The following is a 22,218-nucleotide window of genomic DNA, read 5'->3' as shown; positions in this document are numbered from 1 at the left end:
AAGGGACAAATACTCCTAAAACAACCTCTTAACTGATTTCCCTTCTTTTAGCCTTATTCTTCACCTAATATTTCCCAACATTATAGCCCAAGTCATCGTCCAAATTCACAGTGATCCTAAACAGCTCCCCATATGCCTTCAGCATAAAGACTGAATGCTTTAAAATGACAAAGAATTATTTTTGTTTTTCTTCTTTCCTTTTTAAAACTTAATCTGTTAAAGGATAATCATTAGAGCCAAGCCAGCCTGGAGCTGAACTTTCCTCAGAAAAATCTTAAAAATATAAACTTCAGTTTCTTTTTTCAATTCACAGTCTAGTCAGAAGTTTTTTTTTTTTGCTATTACAGGGTTATCTTTATTTTTTTTTCTTTTTTTTATTGGAGGCTAATTATTTTACAATATTATATTGGTTGGTTTTGCCATACATTGACATGTCTAGTCAGAAGATTTTTAAGGTTATAACAAAGTTGTCTCTTTGTTTCTTCAAAGTATGTATTTCACTTTTATGGCCAAAATGTTAAACGGCCTTTGATTTAATTATCACTGTCTGTCCGTCCGTTCCGTCGCTCAGTCGTGTCCGACTCTTTGTGACCCCGTGGACTGTAGCCTACCGGGCTTCTCCGTCCATGGGATTCTCCAGGCAAGAATACTGGAGTGGGTTACCGTTTCCTTCTCCAGGGGATCTTCCCGACCCAGGGATCGAACCTGGGTCTCCCGCATTGGAGGCAGACGCTTTAACCTCTGAGCCACCAGGGAAGCCCCAATTATCACTGTAGTATGATATAATTCAAAATAAGGATTATAAGAACCTTTGCAGCAATGGAAGTCTAACAGATGAATTAAATTATTTCCTTCAGGCTTTTTCTCACATTTTCTTTTCCTATGAAACAACACAAAACACCACTGATTGACTGTATAAATTACTATGTATGTGTGTGTATGCTCATGTATGTTTGCAGATAAACTAGCATATACTAAGGATGTGGTCTTAGATGATACAAATAATGCAACCATAATAAATTATATAATACAATGAAATCTCAGAAATTATTATATAACGTTCTAGAAGCCATTATGTGACTTTATAAATATTACCTGCCATTAAGAAGTAAACACATTCTCTAATCATTCTATTTATTCATTTCATAAGTACTAGTGTAAAAAGAAAATAATAAAATTTACCGAATAAAATATAAAGGATGAGCAAATTTATAATATAGGATAGGTGATATAACTAAAAATCAAATATATTTTCTATAAGTTTCCCAATTACTGAGAAGCTTCTTGAAACAAGTATATTACATTACTTAAGGATAAGCTACAGTTTAAATATATTTACTTATTGACCATTATACAACTTGTAGAATTTATGTTTAAATGACAATTCATACAATAGATAAATGTGGGTTAAACAATTTTAAGAATTTAATGGTGTCATAAGAGAAATATGCTGTCTACCAATTAATTATCAAAAAAGCTAACAATATACAGCCTACTGTTCAGATCTGGATTTAGTATTATCATGTTATATGTTTGGAGAAGGGAATGGCAACCCACTCCAATATTCCTGCCTAGAGAATTCCATGGACAGAGAAGCCTGGTGGGCTCCAGTCCATGGGGCTGCAAAGAGTCGGACACAAATAAGTGACTAACACTTTCAACTTTGTTATATATTATTAGTAATATATATAAATTTAGACATTATAGAAATAAGTAAAATTATCTTAACTTTTACCTTAGACATAAAAATATTTTTAACATAAAGTATTATATTTTAAAAAAAGGAAAAAATATAATACAGTTGAACTTCAAACAACAAGAGGATTAGGAGTCCCAACCCTGCACAGTTGAAAATTCACGTGTAACTTTATACTCAGCCCATATTCGCAGACTCATTCAACAGACGAGTATGACGTGTAGTAATGTAATGCATATTGATTGAAACAAACAAACAAACAACTATATATAAGTAGACCCATGCACTCCAAACCCATGCTATTCAAGGGTCACTGTGTATATATGTATATACATATGTGCATGCGTGGTCAGTCACGAAGTCGTGTCTGACTCTTTGTGACCCCATGGACTGTAGCTAGCTGGGCTCCTCTATCCATGGAATTTTCCAGGCAAGAACACTGGAGTGGGTTACCATTTCCTTCTTTAAGGGATCTTCCCAAACCCAGGATCAAACCCACGTCTCTTGCGTCTCCTGCATTGGCAGGTGGATTCTTTATCACTGGGCCACCAGGGAAGCTCATATATATCTGTACACGTACAGAAATCTCACTGATATTTATTCAAGGAAAAATTCTAGTAAACTTCTATATATCAGAGTTTCTCAGACAAAATATTTTTTTTTATTATTTAACCATTATAACATAGTACACATCCTGGTGGACTATAGTCCATGGGGTCACTAAGAGCTTGACACAACTGAGCAACTAACATTCTTATGTCCCTCACAAAAAATTTTCAAAAATGAAAACTTTAGTTTTAATACTTGTAACGTTTCACCATTAAAATGTTTAATCACATATACAATTATAACCTAACTTTTTTCATTTTTATTATGAAAACTTTTATGCTATTTTATGTGTTCAAAACAAATGAAATTAACTAAATTAGCAAAAGAAAGGACCAAAATTGTGTCTGTAATATCCAAAATTGACTGTGCAATGTGAATAATAATATAGAATGGATAAAGCAAACGTAATGAGACATACAATGCATGCTATGAAAATGTAAGTGTCTAATTACCCGTTTAAAACAATAAATAGAATCCTGATGTTTGCTTCTTTAAATATGACCAATGAATGAAAAGCACATAGAAAATCAGGAGGCAAAGCAAGGCAGTATTACAAATCTTGTTCTGACAGCCAAAAATGATTTTGCTTATAAAGCAGCAAATATATTTTAAAACTGTCAGGAACTAATGACTGATTAGTCACTCAGTTGAATAAAAAATTTTGCAAATATAAAATTTTGCAAATAGTATCACAATGCCTATATTGTGGTAAATCATAAATAGACATTTTTACTTAATATTCCTCTACTTATCAATTTATCAATAAATAATCTTTTCACAAGAAAAAAATGAAATAATGTTATATTCAAACTGATGTCTGAAGAGGGTAACTTATGAAACATGTAAAAGATTTTACCTGTCCAACCAAGCAAGCAGACTCTTGGCTGCTCCAATCAGATCCACAACTGAAGTCAGAAAGTCATTTGGCAATTTTCGACTGGTTCTCCCATCATAATGGCCACTCCTTCTCCGCCCTGTTATAAAGTTCTGTAGATTTTTGGCAGATGCATTCAACTTGTGAGAAAGAGTTTTTAGATTTTCTGTTTCCAAGCCATAATTCTGAATTATAAAAAGAGAGAAAACAAATATACTTAAAATCAATATTTTATTCAGTCAACATTTACTGAGTATTTTACTATATGTACAGGCAATGGAACAAGTATTAAGAGCTGATTCATGGGGTTGCAAAGAGTCGGACATGACTGAGCGACTGAATTGAACTGAACTGAAGCTCATTTACTTGTGAAACATTATTATCAACAACTATTTTTGATAATCTATTCTATTAGCATATGTATAGTCATGAAAGTAGGCACTAGGAAAAATTCTGTTTTCCCAAAATGAGCAAAGTAAGTACAACCCAACAATAAAATACATCATATACAATATAACTTTCCTTCTGGTCCTCCTCATAATGACTCACATAAGAAGTTTCTTTTATGATATGGTATACATAGTATACCTCTGTATCCTTAGGGGAACCAATACACTTTCTCCTTTTTATAATACAAATTTTAAAACTAAAGTTTTAATTTTGTCATGGTTGCATTAGCTCAGTCAAGTATGAATCACATCTAAAGAAATCATAATGACTTTTTCGTAAGTATAATTGTTCTTCTTTTCCTTGGTCTCAGTTTTCAATTTCTAGCAATATACAGTGTATGTGTGCTAAGTCACTTGAGTCATGTCCGACTCTTTGCGACCCTATGGACTGTAGCCTGCCAGGCTCCTCTGTCCATGGGATTCTCCAGGCAAGAATACTGGAATGAGTTGCCATGCCCTCTTCCAGGGAATATTCCCGACTCAGGGATCAAATCAGCATCTCTTTTGTCTCCTGCATTGTCAGGCGGGTTCTTTACCACTAGTGCCACCTGGGGAGCCCACAGTAATATATAGTATCTCACCCTAAATGTTTCATCTATAAACTATTCCAAGAAGGATTTCTATGAATAAATACAAATAATTTTTTAAACCATATTCAATAGGGACATATTGTAGGATCCTATCAAATAAACTTCAGCAAAAGATTTCCCAAGCTACAACTAAATTTTAAAACAGGTAATTGTGAGTTGTAAAACACTCCTAAGAAAGGCCAGTTAACCTGATCAGAGGATAACCTTGATCAAACTACTTGGCAGCATGTACATTATTTTCATGTGCAAAATTAAAAGTATTATTAACTTATAGAAAATCATGAAAGTCGAAGAATGTCAGATAGTCTCTGAGGTCCAAACAAATTCTAACTTTGATTTAGCCTTTCCTTTTACAGTTAAGTAAAGTGAGGGAGACTTTCTGATTTGCTTTAAAGAGCTCAGAGCTTAGAGCAGACAGAAATCAGAATGGGACTATAAGTTACCAGGCCACCTATCACAGAATACCTCTACAACCACTCCTTTGCACCACTAATCTGTTCCTGTTCAAGCAGGGTAGGAGAAACAAATGAAGCTCTATAATCAAGGCAACAATTATTGCATACCTAAATTTATATGAAATTTAGGTTTATTTTTTTCTACGGTAATTTAAGGAAAGAAATAAAAAAGGAGGGAGTAGAGGAGAGGATTTGGACGCATAAACATTAATACCAACTTATGTATGTTACCACTAAAGATTTAATAATGATAAAAATCTGACTGTTCTTTGCTGAAAATTTATAGTTTTACTAAAAGAACAATTTTAGAGCCATAGATTAAAAAACACACATACAGTATATTATATATTCACTGCTAAATTTGAACTGCAATAGTCTTGTCAAGTTAAAAGGTTTGGTTTATACAAATAAAACAACATTCTATTCAAATTCTATTGCATCTGAGCATGAATTATTTGTGAGATATTTAGGAGATTTTATCCAGCATGTCTGTATGTTATGAAGAAAATCCTCTTAGAAGAGATACTCTAATGACTAGATAAAAAATTATATCGACTAAACTTAAAATGAAACTTCTGAACTACTTGAAAGTATTTTCAGAAGTTTTTCTCTGTGTTAAAGCATTTTCCCTGAAGTACAACAGTGTCTGCTTTTATCATTTCTGTATATTAATCATTTTAATGAGAAAATATTTGCATTTGCTCAGAGAAGCTCAAATTTAAGTAGTTTATTAATGAGGAACCTAATCAATCTGGTAAAATAACTTGAACTCTATAGCCATTAGTGCCCACAAAAGATCCATTTAAACTATCTCCTTATATATAATCACCTCAAATATTTTATTAGAAACAGTAAAAATGATTTTAAAAGAATAGAGATTCATAAATAAAAATCTGAAGGCAAAGTAAAAATACTTTGAAGTTTTCAAACTTTAAGATAGTATTACATTAAAAATAATACAGCTCAAGAATTAAGATAATCCAAAAATCTTCTGGACAAAATCTGGTAAGATACAGAGGTCTTCTAAGTTGGAAGCCTACTAAAGAATTACCCTATATGAAAGAAATTCAGGTAAAAAATGTGGGCGACAGAGTAACCCAGTAGCAAGAATAGATAAAAGAGGCATAGTAGAAGATGGAGAAGCAAATTCTTAAAACTTATTCTAGTTAACAAGTATAACTAGTTGAACTATTACTAGTTAAACCAATAATTCAAAAGCATTCAAGAAATTCTAGAGGACTATAAAAATAGTTTAGCAGCTTATCTGTATATAACACTGTCTATGTGACACTATTTTAACAAAAGAGGTGGGTTAGTTGATCCTGCAAGTTAATTTTTATCATCACAGAACTCAATTCTAAGTAGCTCCAAATCAATTACTGACAACACAGATACCATTTTGCCTTTCCTTCAGGAAAATGGACGGTTTGTTCTGACTCACTAAGTCACCAGTAAATCACACTCCCCAGCCAACCATGTAAAGAAGCAACAAGTAAATGAACTGCCTTTTTGCTTTGGCCAAAGGTATGCAGGTGAGAATTACTGTCCTGACTTTTTAAAAATGCCAGTTTATTCACTGCAGGCTTGCTTTTACTGGATACGTATGGGACAACTAGGCATTATTATTGGTATAGAAAGGACTAAATCAATTAAACTAAAGCTTGGGCATGAAATGTCCTTTGCTATTTTCTTTATCCTATGTTACCTATGTGGCCAACAACATTCATGCCAGGAATCAGGGGCGACTCCACAAGGATTCAACATACCCAGTCTAGTCTTAAGGAACTGGTGCTAAGTTTCTACTGTTCTCTCAACTATATGCATGGAAAAGCACATGAAAGAAAGAAACAACATTTTAGAAAGTCAAGTTGGCTATACCCTTACTAGTGGCAAATTCTCACTACACACTTAACTGAAAATATTAGTACAATGCATTTTACGAAATCAATCTATTTTCTTCAGAGCTCTTAATCTGAATGCATCATGTAACACATGTTTAGGTTTTATAATACTTTATAAATACAAGTGAGTCCTAAAAGGATTGCTTTAACAAATATTTTCAGAAATAAATTATTTTGAGATGAATGAACCAAGCAATTATGCTGCAAAGAAACAAATCCTAGCAAGTGAAATCAAATTTTTCATGCAAAATACCTACTACATGAAAAGTACATGAAGAATGAAATAAAAACTGTTCTTATCCTGTCATAAATGATTCACTTGTACTTCTCAATAAAAGTTGTATTGTCAGAACATAAATTGAGGACTCTACATTAAACTATATATATGCTTTATTATTTTAGTTAATACAAGGTGCTCTCTATTGAAGCACACCAAATGATAGCATAACAGCTTGAAAGAGTTAATATAATCCCAAATCATGAAAAGTTTATTTCTTTCTAAGATAACATTCCACAAACAGTATATAGCTGGAGCTTAATAAATCTATGTTGCATAAATGAACAAGTTACTGAATATACTTTTGATTTTCATTAGCTTCCATGACATTTATTTCCCATCAGGACTAACTTTAAAACAAGGAAGAAAAATATTCAATTGCTTAAATGAAACAATGAAATTTGGTAGTTTCTCTGTGTCTTCCTTATATTTCAGAGTCAGAGGCTGTATCGGCAAGAGAAAAAATTATACAGTTCTCTGGAGAAAGGCAGAGAACTTCATTCAGTAAGATAGCATTCATTTAATATCCTCTATGTGTTAAGCACTAGGCAGAAAGCACACTGAGGACTGAAAAACCAAAGCAAAGATTTATAATGTGATACAAAGTGCAAGGTGCCATTCTTCCCATCACTTCCCACTCTTCGGCAGCTAAATCTAAATTCTTCCTTTTCTCTGAACACCCCAAACTCTTTCACAATTCTGTCTTTACACATATTTTTCTGCCTCGATAACTTTTCTCCAAATTTTTTATCTGGCAAACACCTACTTATCCTGCAAGTCCCAATACAGATCCCACTTACATTTCCTGGATCCCTCAGTAGTGTTTATCATCTAATTCTGCTTTCCCCTGGGATTTTTTTTTAAATCTATATTATCTTTTAACTACTCCTGTCCTCTTTACTGAACTATAGACATTTTAAGAGCACCAACTATGCGTTTTTCATCTCTGTATTCCCTGTGGTATCACTGTATGAGCATGAATATATAATTGTTAAAAGAAGAAATAAATACAATAGATGTAGGAAAAAGTAGAAGAGTCAGTAGAGACATTGCAGATTTGAAGAGACAAAACATAGTTTCCCATTCCCCACAGCACAACTGCTGTTGCCATCAACTCAGCTTGCTGGGGAGGGCTTTCACCTTCTGATTTTATAATGGCATGGAGAAATACATCAGGATTCATTGTTCAAATATTTGCTTTCTATTTACTGGAAAATATCTACTGCATAAAGTGTAAGCTATGTCCATTTTTAAGCTGCTGATGTATAGCCATTAGGAAGCAATGAAAATGAAGTTTAACATTTGACCTCTTTGAGGCAAACATAGAAAGAATGAATTTAATGTTTTCATTTTTATCCCCAAGAAAATGATGCAACACTAGAGTGCTTAAAGCCAGAACTGCATGGCAGTGGTTTATATCTCTGATACCAACATTTTAAGTAAGTCGAGGTCAGCAGAGTTTATCATGGGCCAAACTCCAAAGTCTACAGGTCTAGACAATCTGTAGGTAGTGCCATAATTACCAATCTCACTCTCGTATTCAAAGTGGCAGAGTGCTCAGCATGTGAGTGGTTCATTTATGAGAAGACCTGCTTATGACACATTCACTCTAGATTTCAAGCTCTAACATGCTCAACTTTACTGTTATAGATAGGGGACTGCTAGGTCAGATTCCCGTCTCTGAGTCACTAACCTTTATGACCATTCTGACTCAGATATGGAAACCAATATGCAAAAACACTGTGGATTCTTACCTTACCCTGAGAACTAGCTTTTATTTCAGGCATGATTTCTGTGATCTGATTCAGATAAGGGAGAGTGCAAGTGTGTGTTTTGGTCTGAATTAATTTTCTTATCTCAGGAATAAGGAAACAAGAGGATCTCTAAATTATCATGTGAAAAATATGTCAAGTCTCTTTCATCGCCACTTTTTAAAAAAATGTTTATTCAGCATCTACTATTGCCAGGCATTTGTGCTACATATTAGGTGTTCAATAAGCAATGTCACTTTTCCCATATAGCTTATAGTCTAGCAGAAGAAACAGATACTAAACTAAATATATATAATTACAAAATGAGATGAGGATTAAGAAAGAGAAGAACAAAAAAAAAATAAAAATTAAAAAAAAAAAAAAGAAAGAGAAGAACAGTGAGGGGATGATTTTAGACCCGGTCAGGGTGAGGGAGTGAGTGATCAGGGAATGTCTCTGACGAAAGGACAATTGATGTTAAGACTGAAATGTGTAAGTGGGAGGTACTATTCAACTAATCTGCTTTTAGATTCTTTAAAAATTATTTTTAGTAAGTTCTTTTTTCTTTGCTTATTCTATTGGCTTTTTGTGAAATTTGATGACATTATTAATGTTCCTTAATGGAAATAATAGTTCCCATTGCTTTTGTGACCACTCTTTTATAGTTGTCTTCATGCTTCTCTGACCAGTCCTCTGCAGTCTTCCCTCCTTCCTTCCCAGCTGGAGTGTCAAGGTTTTGAAGTCTATAAACCCTCCCTGAATGATCTCTCTCTCTCTCTATGGATTCAATCCCTATATCCTTGAGACACCCAAATCTCTGTCTTCAGTCACTTCTCAGCTCCAAATTCATAAATTCAATTGTCTGATGGAGTTTCTCTTTCTGGATAAATCAGAGATGCCTCAATTCAACAAATATAAAACTCAATTTATATTCCCACCTAAATTTATTTTTGCTGCTATTGCCTATCTTCCTTATTGTAAAATCTTCTACTATATCTCTGCAGCTAAAAGGATGGAATCTTTCTCAGCTTCTTTTATGTCACTCACTCCTCCTATTTACCAGTATACTCTATTCCTGTTGCACATCCGCAGTTCAAGCCATACTCATAGCCTAAGTGGATTATTTTAAACATTTCCTAATTGTTCCCCCATCTTCAGTCCAGTCCAGTCCACCCTTTTCACTACCATCAGTTACCTTTTTAAAGTAAGTATTTGATCATTCTTGCATGGTTCTCTAGTGCCCAGACTAAGAACTACAAATCTCTTACCAGGATATTAAGGGACTCTACAGTCTGATCTATCTTTTAAAGTCTAATTTTATGCCTACTGCTTTCCGCTTATTTTTAGTGGGAAAATAGCTTACCATTTTTAAAACATACCAGGCAGGCTCTTTATTCTGTGTGCCTGTGTATGTGCTATTTTATCTACCTGGAAATTACTTCCCTCTGTTTCTCCACCTCTTAAACACAAGCTCATATTCCAGTAGACTGTTAAAGATGACATCTTTTGCAATATGAACCCATTTATCTTAGTCAAAATTTCTGTGTCCCCTAATACTTAGCTCATGTTTTTATTTTAGTAATTTTATTATATTATGCTTATTTGTATGTCACTCTCCCTCAACTAGACTTTTCAAGATGGCAGGAACTAGATCGTACATTTGACACTTACAGTGAGTATATGGATGCTTGAATAATGTTTAATTATCTACATTTATTATTAATCATCATCTTAATAACAGCAACAACTTATTGAATGGTGACTGGATGCCAGGCAGTGAATTAGGAACATTCAAACACTATCTCATTTTCACACCACCACCAAGAGATAGCTGACATTGTGCTAAGTTGCTCAGTCATGTCCGACTCTGTGCGATCCCATGGACTGTATGTAGCCCGCCAGGCTCCTCCGTCCATGGGATTCTCCAGGCAAGAATACTGGAGTGGTCTGCCATGCCCTCCTCCAGGGGACCTACCCGACTCAGGGATCAAACCTGAGTCTCTTACATCTCCTGCATTGGCAGGGAGGTTCTTTATCACTAGCACCACCTGGGAAGCCCATAAAGAGTAGTTGCTCGGTCATGTCTAACTCTTTGCAACCCCATGGACTGTAGCCCACCAGGCTCCTTTGTCCATAGAATTCTCCAGGCAAGAATGTTGGAATGGGTAGTTATTCCCTTCTCTAGGAGATCTTCCCAACTCAGGGTTACAACCCAGGTCTCCCACATTGCAGGTAGATTCTTTACTGGCTGAGCCACCAAGGAAGCTCTCTCTCTTTTTTTTCTTTTAAATAAAATATCTCCTGTTTAAATAAAATATCTCTATTTTAAATAAAAGAACTAAGGCAATGGTGAAATGATTTGTCCACAAATGTCATTAACTGACTGAGTCAAATTTCAGTCCCATATTATTATATTACAAGACTCATGTTCTTCCTCACTGTACTTCTAGCCACAATCATGCTAGTGTCATTTTAGCTAACATAGGGGTGGAGGGGAATCTATATTCCTCTCACAATATCTAATGTACTATCAAAATCTTGCAGGATTATTTTGATGTTGATTTCTCTTGCCTTGACTAGGCACTGCTCTTATAGCATACATAAGCAGACATATATACAATATTCAATATTCATTGATGTATATGTAAAGAACACTAAAATAATTGATTATTTTAAGGATTATTTTTTCTAAAATAGGATTACTTAACATTTGGGATACTAAATCAAACTTTTAGAAGGAAATGAACTTTATAAATGATTGTATGCAACTGTACATCCCAAGTGCTGCTGTGAAAACTTCCTTAGTGAGCTCTTAGTTTTTCAAGTAGCTAGATAAAATGCCACAAATTAAGTTAATAAGCCTCCTTAATTTGTAACTTGGCATGGCATAACACATCATATACAATGAAGGAGGAAAATACCACATCCAGTTGGCTGATAATTAGGGGATTTTTTTTTTCTTCTTGCATTGAAATTATTTTTGTAAAGAGAAGGAGAAGAAGAAACAAAAAAATTTTAGGAAATTTTTTAAAAGGAAAGAAAACAGGGAGGAAAAGCAGTTTCCCTTCCCACCAGTTCTATGATGCTCTTACCAGTGCACACAAAAGGTCAACCGCTTCCAAAATCAGCTCCTGATGGCCGATCCGGCTGACTCCCAGATCCTCTAGTTCCTGATGTGTGATGCGCAGCAGCTGATCCCCACTGATCTTCTCCCTCTCAAAATTCTTGATATACTGTTGCAAACAGTCATCAAGACCTGTAGAAGAAATATATTGAAGACCAGAATGAAAAACAACAACAAAAAACCAGTGGAACCAAACCAATTTTTAAAATAAAGCAAGCATTAACTCCTACCAAGTCACAAATTGAGTCCATTTCAGCTCTGGACTAGTTCAGTCATCCACCTTTTCTCAACTTATATATGGGCTTCACTGGGCGGGGGCGGGGGCGGGGGGAGGTAATCACTTCCTCCTATCCTTAGCTGTTAGGTTCCTATTTGAATTTTCCTCAGCAACTACTGGAAATCTTTACCACTCTTCTCAGCATTCTCTTTGTGGCCTGTTTCACAAAATGTGTTAATGGGCATATTCCCCTACTTCCAAATTTATCTCCACCCCCTCCTCCTTTCTTCTTTAACTCCATTGCAGAGGGAGAGGTATCCTTGTTTCAATACAAGGCTATTCAATCTTCCTCTGCCACCTTAACACTACTTCAACAATTAAAAAATTAAATGTTGAAGTAAACCATTTTTTTTATTGACTTCTATGTTCAAACCTCTGTCACCTTAAAAAACAAAATAAAACAAAATTCTTTCCTTGATTTCCTTGATGCTGTGTTTCCCACTAGTCTGTTATTCCCTTCAAAGCCAAACCCCTTACACATTTATTTCCTCAGCTATAATGCACTCTTTAATCTACCATCATTTGCAATTTACAGATCCAAAAGCAGAAATCCACAATGGATATGGTTTTCAAGATTACTCAGGGTACTTCATAATTGATTGGCCAGGCTACAGATTGAGTGGCTTCAATAACCTATGAAATGACTTGATATAAATGTTGAACTGGACTAATAAGATTTTTAAGTAAGAAATACCAAGAAAGTGAGGCAATTCTCCATATCTAAAAGGTCTTGATTATATGTCAAGGAGAGAAATGAAAGGTAATAATGGGCTACAACTCAGCTGAAATTATGATGGAGCAGATACTATAAGTAAGAAGAGAAAGCAGAGACAAGATTAGAAAAACTTTGCAAAGGGAAGCAAAGTTCCATAACAGAAATTTTGTAGCCATTGAAAGAAGAATAGATACTCCTAAAAGCTGCCTGGTTCCTGGTACTGTAGTTTAGTATACCAGGTCACACATGTCTTCACTAAATTTCAAACTTTCTTAAAGTAACTTGAGTTACCCTGCAGTCTTTCTGTGTACATTGCTCTTTCTTGGTTCTCTTTGCCCATCTGTTGTCAGTTCCCTTTCAGGATGCTTTCTTCATCTGTCCTAAAATATTATTGCTCTGCACTCCAGAGACCCCTTCCTACTTGCTTTACCTCTCACTCATTACATTCTAACTGAAGAATCTCATTCACATCCATGTCTTCAACTTCCATCTGAGATCTTAAACATCCATTTCAGATTTCCCTTATGAATGCCAAACCTACATATATATATACTGTAACACGTCCACAACACAACTTCTAATTTTCCCCTCCAGAGGAGTCTCCTGTAATCACCGTCTCAGTGAATGGCACCACCACCTATTCCAGTATAATAACTAAATATTGTATTCTAATCACTGGAAAACTGACCAAACTACATCAGTACATAGGGTACTTTATAGATACCTAGAATATCTAATAAATCTAGACACATGATTTTGCTCTACAACCCATGCAGTTAAATTTTGTTTTGACAATTCTCATATAGTTGTGAGATGATATAGCCATGTTAAATTCTTGATTTAATTCAGAGATAAGCTGGCCATCACTCTTAATTTGTAAGTAAAAGAGTATTTACTCTTTGCTCTGCTTCTTCCTCTATTCAAATTTAATTTTATTCAACCAAAAAAAATAAGAAAGTTTTCTTCAAAACCCTTTATGCCACTAGATAATTCTAAATTGCAACAAAAGTTAGGCAATATCTGATTAAACAAATGGGAAATAATGTGAACAAGAATAACAAACAGTGGAGCATCCACGCCATGGAATACTACTTAGCAATTAAAAAGGAACAACTGACATACACAATAACTTGAATGGAGCTCAAAGAGTATTATGCTGAGTGAATATGACTGATATGAAAGGGCTTACTTCAAGATTGCATTTGTATTACATAGTGAAAATGATGAAACTATTGTAGCAGAAAACATATCAGTAGTTGCCAGATATTGGGTATATTAAGAGGCTATCACTATAAAGCAGCAAGAAGGAGATTTTGGAGGTGATGAAACTGTTTTGTGTCCCAACTGTGATATGAGAATGCAAATCTATACACATATTAAAACTTATACAATTGAAATGCCACCAACATCAATTTTACTCTGCAAATGAAAAAAAAAATTAGAAATATTATAAATGAACTACAGGGTATACAATATTTGGAAAATATTAATTTTGGAATATAATTTATTACTTGGAACATACTAAAATTTTTACTGAAAAAAATTTCCTTCTCATATCATTTTATCATAGTGACTGATATAAAAGACCCAGACCAGGGAATAATGTTTCCAGCATTCCTTTCAGCAACTATTTACTAAGTACCTACTACTAACTTTGGGGCAGTGTGCATTCATGCATTTAACTACCTTTGAAAAGTCTCCTTCACCCTGCTAATTGGCAAAGCTGAGAGACTATAAACAGAATTCTCTCTAAGAAGCTGATATAATATAGGATGTATACAGTGATGTAGCAGAAAACCACTCAGTGACTGTGGTCTCTAGAAGACTTCTTAGATGGCCAAGATCCACCATAGGGACCACCACCATTTCTACTTTTCTCCCCAAACCCAAGTTTTTTCTCCAAAAATTGAATGTTGTCTTTAGTTCTGTTGCGTTTGACTCTTTGCAACCCCATGGATTGCAGCACATCAGGCTTCCCTATCCATCACCAAGTCCAGGAGCTTGTTCAAACTCATGTCCATCAAGTAAATGATGCCATCCAACCATCTCATTCTCTGTTGTTCTGTTCTCCTTCTAGCTTCAAGCTTTCCCACCATCAGGGTCTTTTCTAATAAGTCAGTTCTTCACATCAGGTTGCCAAAGTACTGGAGCTTCAGCATCAGTCCTTCCAATGAATATTCAGGACTCATCTCCTTTAGGATGGACTGGTTGAATCTCCTTGCAGTCCAAGGGACTCTCAAGAGTCTTCTCCACCACAGTTCAAAAGCATCAATTCTTTGGCGCTCAGTTTTCTTTATTGTCCAACTCTCACATCCATACGTATCTACTGGAAAAACCAGTGCTTTGACTAGGCAGATCTTTGTCCTAATGCCTCTGTTTTTAATATGCTGTCAAGGTTGGTCATAGCTTTAGCTTTTCTTCCAAGGAGCAAGTGTCCTTTAATTTCATGGTTGCAGTCACCATCTGCAGTGATTTTGGAGCCCAAGAAAATAAAGTCTGTCAGTTTCCATTGTTTTCATGTCTATATGCCATGAAGCGATGGGACCTGATGCCATGATCTTAGTTTTCTGAATGTTGAATTTTAAGCCAGCTTTTTCACTTTCCTCTTTCACTTTCATCAAGAGGCTCTTTAATTCCTTTTCGTTTTCTGCCATAAGGGTGGTGTCATCTGCGTATCTGAGGTTATTGATATTTCTCCCAGCAATCTTGATTCCAGCTTGTGCTTCATCCAGCCCAGCATTTCTCATGATGTACTCTGCATATAAGTTAAACAAGCAGGGTGACAATATACAGCCTTGTTGTATTCCTTTCCAGAATTGGAACCAGTCTGTTGTTCCATGTCCTGCTCTAACTGTTGCTTCTTGACCTGCATACAGGTTCTCAGGAGGCAGGTCAGGTGGTCTAGTATTCCCATCTCTTTAAGAATTTTCCACAGTTTGTTGTGATCCACAGTCAAAAGCTGTAGTTTGGTCAATGAAGCAGAAGTAGATGATTTTCTGTAAATTCTCTTGTTTTTTCTACGATCCAACAGATGATGGCAATTTGATCTTTGGTTCCTCTGTCTCTTCTAAATCCAGCTTGAAATGTGGAAGTTCTCAGTTCATGTACTCTTGAAGCCTAACTTGGAGAATTCTGAGCATTACTTTGCTAGAGCCAAATTGAGCAAGTACAGCAAAGGAGGGATGAAAAAAAAAAAGAGAGAGAGAAACGGGTGGTATTATGAAGATGAACAACAACAAAAAAAAATTCAAGACTAGCAGTCAGCTGACCACAATTCAAAGCCCACTCTTAATCTGACAACAAGGAGACTATCGGTGACTTCAATCAGAAAATCATAATAGTAAAACCAGAAGTCAGACAGAGCATGGAGTTGAATGGTGAGAAATTAGAGGCCTTGCATATAGAATATTCTTTTAGGAGATCGTATGGTATTGATGAGGATGGAAAGTTGATAAGGAGGTGTCACAGGGACAAAGGGGCTATTGTTATACCAACAAGACTATATGGTGAAAAGATCTAAAGGTGAATAATGTCACCATTTATCCATTTGCAAGTTTACACAGTAACTGACTGACAAAGCAAGGATTAAAACCTAGTGCCAAAGGATTCTAAAGTCCAATCTGTTTTGATTGGACTACATCAGATCATTTCAAGGTTAAAAAACAGACCTCAACAATAATCTGTATGCTTGCAAAAAGAGATAAATGGAGATAGAAACATAGAGTTATTAAAACGAACAAATGACAACATAGGACAGGGGCTGTAAAATCATATTCTTCCAGACATACATGGAAAAATTATTTAAAACTACATGAATTCCATGTAAGTATATTCTGATAAATTGAACAGAATAGGGGACCTGTTTGGCATTTCATCTGATGCTGTGTTCAAATGAATAAAAGGACAAAATGCAAGGTTTTTAGATATCACTGAAACCAATGCAATACATGCTGACTTGAGAACTCCTTGTCCTTATGTTCTTCAACACCCTCCTTCTACAAACCAGCAGTTTCTCTAAAACAAATAGTATATGATTTCTTTGTACATGGATTTCCAAGAAAACCAGATAAAATAGGAAAAGGAAGGTCAATTTTCTTCTGGGTCTGTTCTAATTTACTTTGTCCTAATTTCTTCTAGAAAATGTCAAGCTGGCAATACTTTTCCATTATTTCCAAGTAGAAAAGTTCATTCTGATTAACAGTAATATGTTCAATTTATTTATTTATTTATTTTGTGCTGTGTGCCAAGCACTGTTTTAAGAACTTCACAAACATTTTCTCATTTAATCTGTAGGACACTCTTATGGATTACATATAACTATCTTGATTTTACAGATAAGAAAATGGACATTTAGAGATCATGCCCTGGATCCCATAGCTTAATAAATAGTAAGTCTAAAGTCTAAAACCAAGTCCATCTGACACCAAATCTCTACCTTTAAAGCCTATGCTAAATTAGAAGGAATTAGAATTTTTCCCAAAGTGATCATCTGTAACATACTAGAAAGACATTATACCAAAAATATTTTTTCTATTTTCCATTTGAAACTTTAAAGACATTGTTTTAAAATCCCTTTATTTAAATTTTACTTTATATCAAAAGGGGTTTAAGTATGTCATTTCCATGCACACAAGCATGCACAACTCAGCAGAACACAAATTAAAAAGTAGATGAGAAAAATATGGTTGAGAGAAAATATCATTAGTCATTAAATGGGATCCAGAAATAATGGTAATAACAAACTTCATAACAATGAAAAATATTAGACTTGCTAAAGTATGGGAGGAGATAGAACACTGTTTGTAAATTGCCTAGAAGATAATAAAGAAGAAAACTGGATCAGGTACACAGTTAAAAATACTCATTAGAAAAGCAAACCAATTTCTAAGAGAAGTTCACCTATTCCTGATTTGTTGTTGTTCAGTTCCTAGGTTGTGTGTGACTCTTCGTGACCTCATGGACTGCAGCATGCAAGGCTTCCTGTCTTTCATTATCTCCCAGAGTTCCCTCAGATTCATGTCGATTGAGTCATTGATGCCATCCAACCAGCTCATCTTCTGCTGCCCCTTTCTCCTTTTGCCTTTGATCTTTCCCAGCAACAGGATCATTTCCAATGAGTTGGCTCTTTGCATCAGGTGGTCAAAGTACTGGAGTTTCAGCTACAGCATCAGTTCTTCCAATGAATATTCAGGGTTGATTTCATGTAGGATTGACTGGTTTGATCTCCTTGTAATTTTAGGGACTCTAAAGAGTGTTCTCCAGGACCACAGTTCAAAAGTGTCTAATACTGAAGCCAAAAAAAGATTTCCCATTGGAAGAAATTCTTGTGTGATGTAATGAATACCGCCTTCAATAAACCCCTTTAATAAACACAACTACAGGTTCTAATTGGAGTCTCTTACAGCAATGTTGAAATACATTTTTCCTAAAATTTTATTGTCTTGTATGCCAAATAGTAACTGATTATCACAAAAACAAAAAATACTCATATTTACTGGCTTTAAAGATGTTACAATTTCTCAACAGAGGTTCTAATTCTAAGGAGAAAATAGCTAGTAGAGTCTCACTTTTATAATAATAAAAATAAATGGGTGAGTTGGAGTTGAATCATCTTTGGAAAATCGATAGTTTGTCAACAGGTGTTTAAAATGTTTTGAGGATACATTATGTATATACATTAAATGACAATTGAAAATAAAAGACTCCTACTGTCATACTTCTAATCTTGAAAAGCACATTTACAGATTTTGACTTAAAAAAGTACAAGTCACAAGCAATAAAAGAAAAAAAAACAAATAAATTGAACTTCATCAAAATTAAGGAATTTTGTTCATTAAAGCACACTATAAACAATTAAAAGGCACTCATGGAATGGGGGAGAAGGAAATGGCAACCCACTCCAGTACTCTTGCCTGGAAAATCCCATGAACAGAGGAGCCTAGTAGGCTACAGTCCATGGGGTCGCAAAGAGACGGACACGACTGAGCGACTTCACTTCACTTCACTTCATGGAATGGGAGAAAATATTTGCAAATGAGAATTCTGGCAAGAGAAAGAATAGATAAAGAACTCCAGAATAAAGAATGTACTCCAATGTTTATCGCAGCACTGTTTATAATAGCCAGGACATGGAAGCAACCTAGATGTCCATCTGCAGACGAATGAATAAGAAAGCTGTGGTACATAAACACAATGAAGTATTACTCAGCAATTAAAAAGAATATATTTGAACCAGTTCTAATGAGATGGATGAAACTGGAGCCTATTATACAGAGTGAAGTAAGCCAGAAAGAAAAACACCAATGCAGTATATTAATGCATATATATGGAATTTAGAAAGATGATAATGATAACCCTATATACGAGACAGCAAAAGAGACACAGATGTATAGAACAGTCTTTTGGACTCTGTGGGAGAGGGCGAGGGTGGGATGATTTGGGAGAATGGCATTGAAACTGTATACTATCATATGGGAAACGAATCGCCAGTCCAGGTTCGATGCATGATACAGGATGCTCGGGGCTGGTGTACTGGGATGAACCAGAGGGATGGGATGGGGAGGGAGGTGGGTTCAAGATGGGGAACACATGTATACCCGGGGCAGATTCATGTCAATATATGGCAAAACCAATACAATAATGTAAAGTAAAAAAAATAAATAAATAAAAAATAAAACTAAAAATAAATAAATAAAAATATATAAAAAAGAACTCATCTGTAACTCAACAACAATGAAAAAAGTTGACTAACAAATGGCAAAAGCCTTAAATAGACATTTCTCCAAAGAACGATTGTATATAGATGTCCAATAAGCACATTAAAAGATGTTCAACATCACTAGTCACTAGGAAATACAAGCCAAAATTACAATGAAATACTACCTCATATCCATTAGGATAGAAATGATCCAACAAAACAAAATAAACAAGATACAAAACAACAAGTGTTGTCAAGGATGTGTATAAACACCATTAATAGGAATATAAAATGATACAACCACCATGGAAAAGAGTCAATAGTTACTCAAAAAAATGGAAAAAAAACAACTACCATGTAATTCAGTAATTTCACTTCTGGAGCCAAAAGAAGTGAAAGCAAGGTCTCAAAAAGGTATCTGTCAATAACAAATTCCTGAAATATCTCTCCCCCTATCTTTCCCCTGGTCACCAAAAATTTGTTCTCCAAGTCTGTGAGTCAGTTTCTGTTTCACAAATAAGTTCATTTGTTTAATTTTTTGTATATACTGCTATATTTAAAATGGATAACCAATAAAGATTTAATGTATATCACAGGGAACTCTGCTCAATATTATTTAACAGCCTAATTGGGAAAATAATTTGAAAAAGAATGATATTTGTATAAATGAATCACTTTGTTGTACACCTGAAATTAACAAAACACTGCTAATCAACTATATTCCAATATAAAAAGATAAAAAAAATCTGTATACCCATATTCATAGCAGCATTATTCACAATAAACAAAAGGTGGAAACACCCAAGTGTCCATCAACAGATGAACAAACAACAGAATATTTTTCAGTCTTAAAAAAAGGAAAGAAATGCTGACACATACTATAAAATGGATGATCCCTGAGCACAAAGTGAAATAGACCATTCACAAAAGGACAAATAGTATATGACTGAAATTATATGAGGTACCTAGAATACCTAGAATTCATGGACATAAAGTAGAAAGCTGGTTGCCAAGGGCTGAGAGAGGGAGTTAGTGTTTAATAGGTACAGAGTTTCAGTTTTACAAGATGAATTGTTTCATGGATAGATATTAGTGACGGTAGCTTAACAATGTGAATGGACATAACATCACTGAACTGTACATTTCAATATGTCTAAAATAGTAAATTTGATGTCATGTGTATTTTATAATTTAAAAAATTTTAATGATTAAAAATGGTAAATTTTACATTATATATATATTAATAAGTACAAGCTAACTAAAAAATTCAGTTCAGTTTAGTTCAGTCGCTCAGTCGTGTCCTACTCTCTGCAACCCCAAGACTGCAGCACGCCAGGCCTCCCTGTCCATCACCAACTCCCAGAGTTCACTCAAACTCATGTCCATTGAGTCAGTGACGCCATCTAACCATCTCATCCTCTGTCATCCCCTTCTCCTCTCGCCTTCAATCTTTCCCAGCATCAGGGTCTTTTCAAATGAGACAGCTCTTTGCATCAGGTGGCCAAAGTATCAACCTTAGCCTAAATTAACTACTTTCAAATTTTAAAAAGACTTAAGAATTTGGGGAAGTATATGTGTTTATGAAAGCCACTCCGGTAATTTACTATTTTATATTTGATTACAAATGCTATGTTCCTGTGTAATTAAGTTTCTCTAACAGAAACACAATTCTTCTTTTTGTTGACTTCAAAGAAACCATCAAAAGCAATGATTTACTAAATTCAGGGAATCTTACATGAAACTCATCAAAATATCTCAACCAGGCTGCTGCTGCTGCTGCTGCTAAGTCACTTCAATCGTGTCCGAGTCTGTGCGACCCCACAGACAGAAGCCCACCAGGCTCTCCCGTCCCTGGGATTCTCCAGGCAAGAACACTGGAGTGGGTTGCCATTTCCTTCTCCAATGTGTGAAATTGAAAAGTGAAAGTGAAGTCGCTCAGTCATGTCCGACCCTTAGCAACCCTACGGACTGCAGCCTACCAGGCTCCTCCATCCATGGGATTTTCTAGGCAAGAGTACTGGAGTGGCTTGCCATTGCCTTCTCCGCCGCAACCAAGCTAATACATCATAAAAAAATAATTAGCCTAATCACAACAGTATTTAATACAGCTATCTTCTGTTTTTTAATATTTTCATTTAATGTCTCAACAATATTGTTGAATGTGAAGACATGCCAAAAGTTTCAGCAATATGTGGATTTTGAATTTTATAAAAAAATGTACATTAGCTATACCAAGGGAGGAAAGCAATTTTGTATCCAAACACCATCCATATAAATGTTGAAGGAATAGTAGCAGAAAGGATTAATCAGTCATCTTTGAGTGCTGGGAGAGATCTCCTTCTCTGGGGAGGAGGGTGGGGTAGGCAGTTTGCCCAATGTTGATGTGGGGACAACCTGGGCCATGCCACTGTAAAGGGCAAAACCTGTTGAGCCAACTTTACTTCTGGAGAGTCATCTAATCTTGTTTTATCTCAGCCCCAGGCTTCCCTTAATATTCTTGATTTTCTTCAGATTTAAATCAGATTCCTAAATCAATAACTATTCCTTAGCACAGACCTGTATATGATTTTCCTCTGACCAACTAGCTTGCTGAGCTAGGAATATCTCTCTTTCTGGCTCAATATCAGGATCCCTCCCAAGTGCTTTTCCATTTCCTGATATCAACTTTCATTTATTCATTCAACAAGTTATTTATCAAATGCCTAGTTATGATCTAGGTATTATTCTAGGGAATATGAATAAAAGGTAAGCAGAAATAGACATGGTCCCGTCCTTCATGGAGCTAACAGTTTAATGGGAAAGA

At 35.1% G+C, this 22,218-nt stretch overlaps 1 protein-coding gene across 4 annotated transcripts in view; it reads right to left on the bottom strand.

Annotated features, from left to right (window-relative positions):
• Positions 1-22,218, bottom strand: part of CNKSR2 (connector enhancer of kinase suppressor of Ras 2) — a 279,203-nt gene that overhangs the window by 205,387 nt on the left and 51,598 nt on the right. For all 4 annotated transcript variants that reach the window (XM_055438270.2, XM_055438271.2, XM_055438272.2 and 1 more), the window contains exons 2-3: positions 11,695-11,858; positions 3,162-3,364 (exon numbers count right to left, since the gene is read on the bottom strand). In XM_055438270.2, coding sequence (XP_055294245.1) covers positions 3,162-3,364; positions 11,695-11,858 — 367 coding nt within the window. The remainder of the gene's footprint in view (positions 1-3,161; positions 3,365-11,694; positions 11,859-22,218) is intronic.

This window comes from Moschus berezovskii, chromosome X (assembly GCF_049115385.1).
Source record: "Moschus berezovskii isolate FMDL1 chromosome X, NW_MosBer_1.0, whole genome shotgun sequence".
NCBI classification, from domain to species: Eukaryota; Metazoa; Chordata; class Mammalia; order Artiodactyla; family Moschidae; genus Moschus; species Moschus berezovskii.
The sequence above is the reverse complement of the archived record's forward strand: the minus strand, read 5'-3'. Positions and strand labels throughout refer to the sequence as shown.